Below are 12,130 nucleotides of genomic sequence, written 5' to 3'. Positions count from 1 at the left end.
TCATTAATTAGCTCTATAAAACTCTTATTTGAATTAAGGGTAGAGTGAAACTTTTTATGAGCAAGATTTCATTAGTGTCTCAAAAGAGCTCGAAGCTGCTTTTCTTGTGTTTGAGAAATAAAAGAGGAGAGCTTCTCCTTAACCCGATAAATGTTTCAGGTACTGAATTAACAGACCATCTTTAATGCACTTGTCAGGCTGCATAAAATGCAAAGAGATTTCTAGAGAACTGAGGACGCTATTTTTGTGGCACTCCATTCAGATGAGTGTTATCTGCCGAGAGCTGTCATTGACTTAAAAAGGACGCCAAAAGGGGTTTCGTTGTGTATGTGTCTACATGTGTGTGTGTGTTAACAGTGACTCATTCTGCATTGCTCTTTGCAACATTGCCACTTCCAGAGATGGCTTCATCCTCAAGTTTGTGTGTGTATGTAGAAGCGTGTCAACATCCTCTGTGTGTACATACAAAGCTGTGTAGATCTGAAACGCTTTCTGGACTCAGAAAAAAAAACAAGTGCTTAAAGAATTTGACAGGCAGGCTGAATAGACACGAGCAATCTTTAAACAAGAGGACATGAATTGAAGTGCTTTCCACATTGTCAGGCTGTGCTGAGGCCTGGCTGAGACAAACTGGGAGGAATGATCGTACTCGATAGGACACCCTGGCATATTGGTACTCGCATCAGATCTTACATTCACAACCGATGCAGTTCAGACAAGAACAACAAAAAGTTACAGTTCATGGCGCTAGGTATGGCCATAATAAACGTGATCAGATACAGCTGATACCTTACAGGCATGTTTTCAGATTAAACTCTTTAAGGTAAGTAACTTGTGCTTCGTCCCTTAGCTCGATGCAAACATATGAATAGTAATACCCATTAACACTATATTAGTGTTGTGATCATGGCAATGTTATCTTAAAATTATCCATTTTACATCACATGCTCAACATGAAATAATGTGTACTCATATTTACAGGCATTATGTACTTATTTTATTTATCATTTTATTATGGCACTAGATTGATGAGCAGAAACACCTAAAACTTAGCAGCTTACTTCAAAAGGTATTTAATTTATTTAATTTAATAATTTAAATTTAATATTGCAATGATGATGATAAATAACACTCAGACAGATTGACTGACATGTGATGCTCATAGTTTTTACAATTCCTGAATCATTTTTTTGATTGCTTTATCGATTTTGTAAATTTATAAATAACTTGCACTGAGTCTGTTAGCTTGATCCCAACATATGATGGGAATTATCATTAACACACTAATGGAAATGAGCATTACGATTGTGATAATGTCTTCACAGATCCATTTTATTTCACATAGTCAATATTAAATGACATGCTCTCACTTACAGGATTTAATTTCTATTTTTTATTATACTTTATTTTTATATGCAGTATAGCCACAATGCTGCTAAAATGAAACTCAGACTCACCGACGTGAGGCTGATTGTTTTTGGGAATATTAGTCATAATAAACAGTCTCTGGTAGTGTATGATTCAACTTTTTCTCAGAGCCTAGTATTAAATCGTGATCCATACTGAACTGGCATCTAAGTATCATGATAGTATTGAATTAGGAGATGAGCACATCATCCCAGCTCAAAAACTCTTAGAGACAACACATATGGTGCTATCATTCCACAATTTCTCTGTTAAGTCTTCCTGCTCTTCTCTACTATATCTGTATTTGTTTATAATTAAAGGGGGTCGTCTTCCTTGGGGTATCACTTGTGCAGTGGTTGTGGAAAAACATAATTCTGGTACTGAAAGAAGCTGATGAATTATAATACAGCTATATCTAGGGCAAACATCGTCCTTGCTGCATCTGTTCCTCCCAGAGTGAAAGAATGTAAATGATGCACATGTGTAAACATAATTCTGCATTTATGGGATAAAGTGCATGAAGGAAAGCAGCTTAATATCATCGCAATTCAAGTGCGTCCTCTTGTTTAGCCTGGCATTGGCTGGCCCCATTTCCGCAGACCACCAAGCCCTGTGTATTGCCACCTGACGGCAAACCCGGGCTGTCAGCTGCCCCGTCAGCTGCCTCGTCCACCTGGTCACCACAGTTAACAGGGAAAATACACATGACATGCCAAAAACACCACCAGCAGCCACCACCAGTGGCACAGTGTATGAGGAAGTTGGGGCAGAGGGGAAGCGGAGATGAAATGTGGCAGTCACAGGAGGTGTGTGCAGCTAGCTATGTTTTTCCACTCTGCTGGGGGTACAGCCAACCTGTTCCCCTGGTCTATATAAGGAAGTAAACAGGATGCTAACAGTGGGATAGAGGTGGTGTGCCATATGCAGCCTCACGATCCTGTTTTTTAGAGATTGTTGAGGAAGGAGAAGTCTCTCTAAGCACTACTAAATCAGAGCTAAACCATGTCCATTGTGTCCCTTGAAACTCAAAATGACATCTTGTGGAGAATATTAAATTGCTTATTAGGCCATAGGCAGGTAATTCTGTGCATGAGCTTATGTGTGGTATGTACTCACAGCAGGTACGAGGAGCTTCTTGACCTCCTCCACCGCTCTCCTCATCTTGATCTCAGCTCTGGCCTGTGAATCTTCCACTGTGATCAGGACATGAAGGTCTTCGTTTAGGTGTTCCCAGTTTGGCTTCCCTCTGTTCTGCTCCTCCTGGACAGAGATAGAGAGAAGAGATGGTGAGTGAATGTGACAGTGTGGGTGTGTTGGAGCACCAGTGCAGTAACACGGCATATCAGAGGAAGCGGAGGCGAGAGGCAGGCATACACAGAGGACGACGGGGCCCTGTGAAGAGAGGCAGGATGACAGGAGCGGTCCTTTAGTCAGCTATTTAGCTTTAACTTTGAAAGGACACCCTTCTTTAATAGATCCCCCGCTTCACAGAGACAAAGACGACAGCTAGCCCTGCAGCAATTAATATCAGTGAAAGATGGATGGGTGGAGGGATCAGAGAGAGATGGATGGAGGATTTTTTTAAGCCATAGCAACTTAACTAGTAGGAATGCAATTATGATACATGGGATATAGTTCAAAGTACCAAAGGACTGTGTGTGAAGGTGTACAAGCGTGTGCCTCTGTCTCTGACTTGTGTTTGCATGGACAATGCTGTTTGAGGTAACAATAGCTCTCTGAGGGAGTCGTTTTCCCTCCTGAAAAGGCAGCGCCAAAGCACTCAGAGGGCGCCAAATTGTAGCACTAGCACTACCTGAAAGGAAAAATGGGCTGTATTCAAAACCAACATCACTGCTCGATAGCCTTTCAACACTGTTAAATAGGAAGCCGTTTCAACATTTGAATTGAGGGAGGCTGAGGTTGGGAAATGGTGCACAACGTTTTACGTTTTTCAGGTGCCTCCATGAAAAGCCCAGTCACGCTTGACTCTTTTGTGAAAAGGTAAAATGGGATATGTAGAGACAAATATGGAGTAGCCTCACACTTTTTTTGTAAACACACTTCTCCATTTAGAATAGCTACTTTCCTCCCTCTTCTGGTTGCCCCGCTGACAGTAAATGCAGCAAGCGGACAGTGAGAGCGCTCAAAAAAGCTTTTGAGGTTGTATCGCATGTCACTGTACAACCATGAAAGCCAGCGGTTTGAAAGCTGACTACTTCCCCTGAGGTGAGGAGTTGAGGTCTAGGTTGTCTGAAAAAGACGCAACCTCATATTCTCTGATGTGTGACACCACACTGATACATTGAAACCGGATTATTTTTTATATTTATTTTATGTCACTCTTTATTTAAACGGACAGTCTCATTGAGATCGGGATCTCTTTTTCAAGAGAGACCTTTGTGCAAAAATAAACTTATAGACTGACACACAGATAAATTAAAGACACACATTAAAGGGATAATTCAGATTATTTGATTCAGGATTGCATGGGAGATGTCAATTGTCAGTGTATTAGCTACAGCAGATGTCAGTCGACACGCCCCAGTTGGGAGAAACACAGAAAATAAGAAATGTACTGTTGTGGACAGGGTCAACAACAAAACATATTTTAGCCACTTAAAAAGGGTCAACCAAAAAAATCTGTATCAGTTTAAGTGTGTGCTCAGACAGTCTTTTCTGACGGGAAACCTCTGTTATAGAAGTCAAATGTCACTCTCTCCAAACCAACTTAACCCCTTAGGGAAAATCAATCATTTTATCTCACAGAACATGGGAGTCATTGGTCTACCACTTCCGCAATCTGTTAGTTTGTTTGCATTTGTTTGTTCCCTTTAAATATTTAAATAGAAAAAAATAATAATTTAGTGTGCTTGCAAGTACCTAAGTACAGTCTTTTAAAATGCTCAAATGAAACAAGAGAATCAAACTTCTTTTTTTAAACTGATCCCATTTGTGTGCAGTATAGTATTTGAAATCACTTTAACCAAAGTGAGTGTGAACAAGTGGTACAGGTAATGTTAAAATGTCATGTGACTTGATGTTATAACGTAGGTAGCTAGAGCCTCATAAAATAACAACAGAGTTGCTTCCCTCTGCTTGCTAAAGAGGATCATCCCACCTTTTCAATTAAGACAGTAGCAAGAGCACAGTGAGTAAGAAATATATCACCTGTTCTAATGTTACAATGATAATATTTTGTTTTATCAAGACAAAACAGGAACCTCTAAGGGAATGTAACTCAAAAATGTTTCAAAATCAGAATTTCTTTTCCAAAAGGAGGTCAGAGTCTCAAGCAGTCAACTGCATCCAAGCTTTTTGCCCTCCTGCTGTTGGTGCTGCTTTGCACAGACTGTTGATGAACACTGTGCCGTTTAACCCCCGCTCATACAAACCACCTCAACTTCAAATCACTGCTCATTTGTGAGTAGTGAGCCACTGTGATGGTGTCTGATTACAAACAATGCATTGCAGTGCTCTGCAGGGGGCCCACCCAACATGATTTCAATATACTCAACGAGCACCGCAAAGTGAGAGGGAGCACACACGTGCACGCACGCACACACAGACACACAGAGCTTAGAGCTTCAGCTGAGCGCCACCCACCTTCTTTCTACTCCATAGAGACCTGTTGCCATGGCACTGCTCTTTACAACACGCGCGCGCACACACACACACACACACACTAAAGTTCAATATTCCACTCTCGTTTTCCCCTTTTCCACACAGGGGGGAGGGCCTAGTTTCAGCAGTCAGGCCATTATTTCACCATGGCTGTTTGCTTATGGCCTATTAGGGGACATGGGGACTAGAAGGTGACTCAGCATTTTCTAGAGGGGACACAGACAGACAGGCCACGAGGGCTGCCTCTGTATGCAGGGCACTGCATGAAAGCACATGGTGGATACAGAAAAGCACGTTTATGGCAGATTGTTGGTTAAACTGGACCCAACAACATAAGTTGATCACATGTCTGTGTGTGCACGTGTGCATGCAAATTAGAGTCAGACAGATATATCAATAGGCCGATATTGGCCTATCATAGCTATGTCAGTCTAAATCAGTATGGGTGTATATTGTGTCCAATATGAAAACCCTTTTTTTTGACAGAACATAATGCAGATTGTTTTTGTTTTTCAGAGCCTGACCGACATATTAGTCTGCCAATATTATCAGCCTGATATTGGTCGATCACAGTTGTATCAGTATCGACATATATGTTATCCAGTATACACTAGGGATGTAACGATACATTCAACTCACGATTCAATACGATTTCCGATACTGGTTTCATGACACGATTTTTTCACAATTTTTTTAACAAAATGAGCTTGCAGACAAATTATGACTAAAAATATTCCTGTAATTATTTCGCAGACAAAAACACAACATATCTGAGGTAGAGTTGCTGCAAAACACAAACTATGCAATGAATGTATATTTTAAATATATATGTATATATATATATATATATATATGTATATATATATATATATTTAAATATATAAAAAAGACAACATATATTTTCTCTTATCTTTAACAAATTAAAGAGAATCCCTTTTAAATTATTTTTCATCTCTGAGGTAAACTGTGCAAAACAACCCATATGTCCTCTTCTTAAAAGTGCAACTGAAATTATATTTTATCTTAAATAACAAAAAATAATTAAAAAATGGATGTTTAAAACAAATCCCACATCAATATAACTAAATGAATAATACAAATAAATGAAATCTCTTCAAATAAACTAAGGCTTGCATGTGTTCCTAGTTTGCAAATCTGCTTGTCAGCGTGGATTGTCCTTTTAACAGTTTCTTTGCTCAGGCGGTGTTGACTTGAGTTTCTCACTATGCTGCCAAGTGACATGCTGCTTCACGTTGATTGTGCTACTTGTGTAGGTCATCGCCCACTTGCAGTATTTGCATGTAGCTTTAGTCTTGGTACTGGACATTTTTTATTCCCAAATATTAGCATCAACCAGTAATGTCCAGTATCTGTCCATTATCTGTCAGGCCGTGTTTTTTTCAAAATCTTTATTCTTTAGTTTCATAAGCAGCATTTTGTGTCTATTTGGAATATTTACTTTCTTATTTAAATAAAAGCACACAGTTGCATCCACACACACACACACCTCACACCAGCATGACTGCCTGTGAACAAGGTCACTGTGTGCCCTCTGAGAGAAAGTGACAGCATGACAAACACAAGGGAGGGTGGGAGGGTGAGAAAAGAAGAGGGGAGGTAAGGCGAAGGCTAAAGGGAACACTGGGAAGGCCTTTGAATAGAATGTCCACACTGGCCAACATCAAATGCCGTGGCAATAACCACATACCAGAGGGGTAATAGTTTTGGCAAAATATGTGGCATGAATAAATAGCACGGACACTGCATGTGGAAACAACATCTAAGAATAGGATCAGAGGGAAAGATTGCTCGTCAGTTATGTTGCCTGACTTCTATCGTCTGTGCAGCACCTGTTGGCTTTCACACCTCTAAGCTTGAGCCCAATAAACTTTAAGGCCTGAATTCTCAGCATGGATGACCCCACATGCAGAAAAGGTTGTAAAAATAGAAGTCTTTTCCTTCAGATGCTCCCTTTGATTTTTTTTTTTAAAAAGCTGTACTTAAAGAGTGGCAATTCATTCTGATTGTCACTTTATTGATCTTGTTAGTGACCATCACTTTACCTGCCCCCTTCCAGAGGAAAGTTGCACTGCAGGGCAAACTAACCCCTGAAGCTGGAAGCCATTTATTGTATTGCTCAAGGACACATATGAGGGTGAACACTGCACACACACAGTGTTCAATCCTTCGTGTGGTGGCTGATGGTCAGTCCTACTTAATATACCACACTGCTGCCTTGACAGGATTTTGGGCTATGTGGTGCGACACTTTGCTGCACTTTAACACCCACAAATAAAACTATTAACACTGATTCAACCCCGCCTGTACAACTCTGAACAGTCCCCTTCTCCTTTGATCTCAAAGGATCCTCCCAACCGAGGTCAATGCAAATAAATACCAGCAGGCCAGACAGGTGGAGTAGGGAGCTGCAGGGGCACGGAAGGACAAGAGAGGGTAGGCCAGGCTGTCAAGGAGACAGATAGCCTTCAAATATCAAAAGATTCACTGAAGAATGGATGGAGAATGGAAATATAGCATCATGTCTTATTGCTTGATGATTTTGGGTAATGTCTAGGAGGAAACCCTTGATTCGCAAAACTTAAGTATTTCTAAGAGTCGTTTCTTCAAACTGCACATTGTACAAGTTATGTGGTGACACTGTGGTAAATATCTGGGTAGGTTTAGGTACAAATAACACTTGATTAGGGTTAAAGAAAGGTCATGGTTCGGGTTAAAATGATCACTCTCACAAGATCTTTCATCCAGGGTTCCCTTCTAGACACAATAATGATTTCAGTCTAGTCTAATGATTAATTTGGGTTAGATGTATTTTTTTTAATCAAATGTAACACTATAAAGCCTCTTTGACAGTTTCCTATAAATTGTTGGAATAACCTTTCCGGCACCATGATTGTCATTATTCACACATGCAGCTATGTTCAGGAACATTTATGTCTTGCGACTTTACATACATGCCATAGCAATACGAGAATAGATGGGGCAAATGACAGTCCAGCAGATGGTGGTAATGTAACACTTGTGGATGTCAACTGCCATAAAATTCAACAGAAGAAGAGGATGGTAGGCGAAGTGTACATGTACACAGTAGTAGACTATTTTAGGAACATGGTGGGTAAATGAACTGTTATTTTTTCTGGTGTTCTTGTACTGTATTTAATCTTCAACAAGCTTGCGAGACAAGTAGGCTAATGTTTGTCATGATTTACCCGAGTCAGACAGACTAGAACTGCAACAATTAATTGATTAATCTGTTTGAGTCATTTCTTGAGGAAAAAAGTGTGCTGCATTTGCTCCTCTGTGACAATAAACTGAATATATTTAGGTTGTGAACAGAACAAAACACATTTAAGGTCGTCAATCTTGGACTTTGGGAAACCACTGATCGCCATTTTTTTCCCTTTTGTGACGTTTTATAGACCAAACAAGAAATCAATTAATAAATAATTAACCGATAAATTGATATTTAAATGATCGACAGCTGCTTCCCTTAAGACAGACGCACTTGATACATGAAAAGGAACATTCAAAAGAGCCTTTGATTTCTGAACGTCTTTCGACAGACAGTCGTGACCCTTTACATGCTTGTCCCTGCAAAGTTTCTGCTTTCACTCACATTAACAGCATAGCTGTACTGACATTCCTTATACTTTCCTTGAAATGTTACTGGGTCTTGAGGTAGAAAATTATCAGTGCAGATTTCCCTGAATATTTATGCCTGCTTCCATGAAGGAGTCAATGAAGAAAATGTTCATGAACATTTCAGGGATGCACAACATGTGTGAAAGTGACTTATGAAATATAAAAGGACAAAGAGTGGGGCAGATTGAGGACAACAGAGATGAGATCACCTAAAGGTCAGGCTTCCTCACACTGTGTGACAAAAGGAACCATACCACTGCACACCTCAACAGAAGTAAAAATATGAATTATAGTTTTAGTATAACATGTTGTATGGGCAGCTACACCTAATGATATTTGTCATCTATGTGTCCTGCTCCATTGCCTTTTAAAAGCCATTTCCAGCCAGTAATCCCCATAAGGCAACAAAAGTAACACCTGGACCTCTGCTTTTCTCATCAACATTAAAGCTCCCTGTAAAACTTAATAAAAAAGAAACAAGGTTTCAGTTGCATTGGCTCAAGTAATCAGAAACCAGGAGATGAGAAAAAGAACAATGAAGTCAGCTTAAACTTTAAATAAAACAAGTGGGCAGGCTGCTGCGCCAACAGGCCAATCAAGTTTGACATATTGATTGCCAATGTCACACATTAGTTCTTAAGCAATAAAATGTGGGAGCTGTGCAGTGGCACTGTCTATTGGCTGGCACAAGTTAAAAGGTCCAAGCCTCAGGCCTATTCTGCTCTGCAAGTGATTGTGCTGATACCACAATTTTAGCCATTATGTGTCCGGGCAATCAGTACATAAACAAATCAAAGGAAATTCATTTGATACTAGAACAAGCCTGACAGGACACTTGTAGTGGCTTAAACTAAAACAGCTGTCTATGGTGCCAACTTTAATCTCACACTGTAGTGCCAAAATAGAATTAGGGAATTATTTTTTCGAACAGGAGGGAAATCCCTATTCTACTTCTGCAATGGTCGATATAACATACCTGTAATTTAATTGCTGTTATTCCTGATGTTGTTTTGATTTACGCATGACTGTGAGAGTGAAAACCAGAGGGACTGAAGCTGCCACATTAGATGAAGGTTTGATTGGAATATGGCTCCAGGAGCCCTTTTTTCCTTCCAAGTGTTTAGACAATAATCATCAGAAACGACATAACATACAAGCTTCATCCCTTTGGGCAGTGTCAAAAGAGTAAAGAACCAACTAGAAAGCTCCCAAATACAACAGACTGGAAGAAGGTTGAGCGTAGTAGTGTCATAAACGCTTTTTAAAAAGTGCTCTCAATGGAGATGGTGTGTGATGCATCCTGGCCTCTACAAATGTGTCAAAAAGGATACCCAGTATTCTCTAAGCTCAAGTACATTCCTGTAATTTCTCTAGTCTTCATCACAGACACCATATATTTGTTCTTGTTTAATCAGAGTGTGAAGTGGAGTCTTGAGACAGCTTATTATCCTGCATTCGTCTCTTCTGTCTCCCATTATTTGGTGACTTTAACATTTCCACACTGTGATGACTGCCATATCAATAAAGAAGTGATAAATAAATATCATATTTCTGCTGGGTTCTCTTGAGGGCAAAACAATTTTGAAAATCTAATTTTGATTATTTTGACTGATATTGCAATTGCAATGATTTGCAACCTTAAAGGGAATGATTAAAAAATGTTAAAATGACTAAGGTAATGATTTTTGTGGGCATTTACCAAACAAAGATGTTTTCTTCTCTATCTCTGCAGCGCATCAATATTTAATTTAAATTGGTATTTTGATATGCATTTGTCTTTATCAAATATTGTACCTTCTGCAATTTCAAAACTGCAGTTGGCCATTTTGCAATTTCGATAAAATTTCGATGAATTGTTCAGCCCTAGTTCTCTCTACATATTCTGAGCTGAATGGTGCTGGTAAAATTTTGAAAAATGATTTGACTAAAGACAGTTTGTTGGCATTTAACAAATCCAATGACAGTACTACAGTGATTAAGAGGTGATGAAAATGCTAACATAATTATTGTTGTTTATCTCTTTGTTCAAATTTTACAAGCAGCTATAGCAGTAGACATTTATCTTTAAATATAAACAGAAAATCTAGAATAAATGAAGCCTTCTCTGAGAACGTCTGGCTAGGTTATAAAAGACAGTGGTATTAGTATTCAGAAACAGTGGGCTTGAAAGGTACTTATGGGAAGAATTAATGACAGCAGTCAAAATAATTGCACACAAAATATTATAAACAATCAAGGGAAATCTGTAATGTTGGGTAAGTGTATGCTAGGTGTGCAATATAAGCTGTATTATGAAGGAAAAATAAAGTGACAAAAACAATGAAATGGTAATGTTAGATCTTTAGTACAAAAAGAATTTGAAAGGGACTGGAAGTGAAAAAATTTGATCAGGATATTCCTAATTATAAGCATTATATAGGGTGTTGCTTGATAAGAGTGTGAAGTACCAAATTTTTCTCCTCACTTGCTTCTTTCCTCCTTATTTCTACTTGATCTGCTTTTCTTCTCTCTCCATTGTTCATTTTCCTCTGTTTCTGTCTCTCTCTCCTTCAGTCTCTGCTTGACTCTCTCCCGTTGCATAGCTCCAGTGAGCCGACTCCCCGCCAGGCAGTGCGGCCCAGGAGGGAGCAACCAGCTGAATTATTGAGAGCATAAAAACGCTGCCGCTAATGGATCCTGAATAAACACACTGGCTAAGCTGCTCCCGCGGCTTCCTCTGCTGCCACAGGGCATCAAACTGAAAATACTGAGGTTGAGGATGCAGCGACTGGAGGCCACGGCCGAGGCTTTGTCTGGGGCTGAGCCACAGTTACGACACACACCGGGCCACACAAAATTTTTTGGGGTGCAGGGAGCTAGCCTGATGGTGATTCTTGTGATTTATTGACAGCAAGTGAATGCAGCAAGGATAAAAAAACTAGCAGAAAAAATATTTTCTCCAGCTTACCTTGCTGTAAATGTCTAAACCAGCCACCAGTGTGGTCTAAGGTAAGACACAGAAAGGTAGTGAGGAAGGAAAATGTAATTTTAATGGAGGACAATTAAGAAAAGAAGTCTTGTGTAGAAAGCTGACAACAATTTAATTGGAGTAGCAAACATTTTAAAGACTAAGTTATTCCCCAAGTTCATCCCAAATCAAAACACTGAGTAAAGAAATAATATTGCTCATCTGCATTTTTGTCTAAATATTTAACTGTACTGGATCTTTGTTAGTGTAGTAGGCTAATTGCACAGGGTCTTTGACAGGTCCCTCCAAACAAACTGGCACGCGTCATTAAGTTTTAACATGGTAAGAGATTATGAGAGCAATCACAGATTCATATAATGAGCTAAAGCGGACTTCTAAAGTGTGTGTGTTGGGCTGTACATGCTTGAGCGTGTTCACTTCCATTTAACTACTTCAGGATCTAATTCCAAGAAAGAACCATAGCAGAGCGTCTTC

The 12,130-nt window shown here is 39.5% G+C and overlaps 1 protein-coding gene across 5 annotated transcripts in view; it reads right to left on the bottom strand.

Annotated features, from left to right (window-relative positions):
• Positions 1-12,130, bottom strand: part of qkia (QKI, KH domain containing, RNA binding a) — a 97,555-nt gene that overhangs the window by 33,860 nt on the left and 51,565 nt on the right. For all 5 annotated transcript variants that reach the window (XM_084742850.1, XM_084742853.1, XM_084742849.1 and 2 more), the window contains exon 4: positions 2,524-2,667. In XM_084742850.1, coding sequence (XP_084598976.1) covers positions 2,524-2,667 — 144 coding nt within the window. The remainder of the gene's footprint in view (positions 1-2,523; positions 2,668-12,130) is intronic.

The sequence above is a fragment of the Lutjanus erythropterus genome, chromosome 18 (assembly GCF_056507025.1).
Source record: "Lutjanus erythropterus isolate fLutEry1 chromosome 18, fLutEry1.hap2, whole genome shotgun sequence".
Classification (NCBI taxonomy): domain Eukaryota; kingdom Metazoa; phylum Chordata; class Actinopteri; order Lutjaniformes; family Lutjanidae; genus Lutjanus; species Lutjanus erythropterus.
The sequence above is the reverse complement of the archived record's forward strand: the minus strand, read 5'-3'. Positions and strand labels throughout refer to the sequence as shown.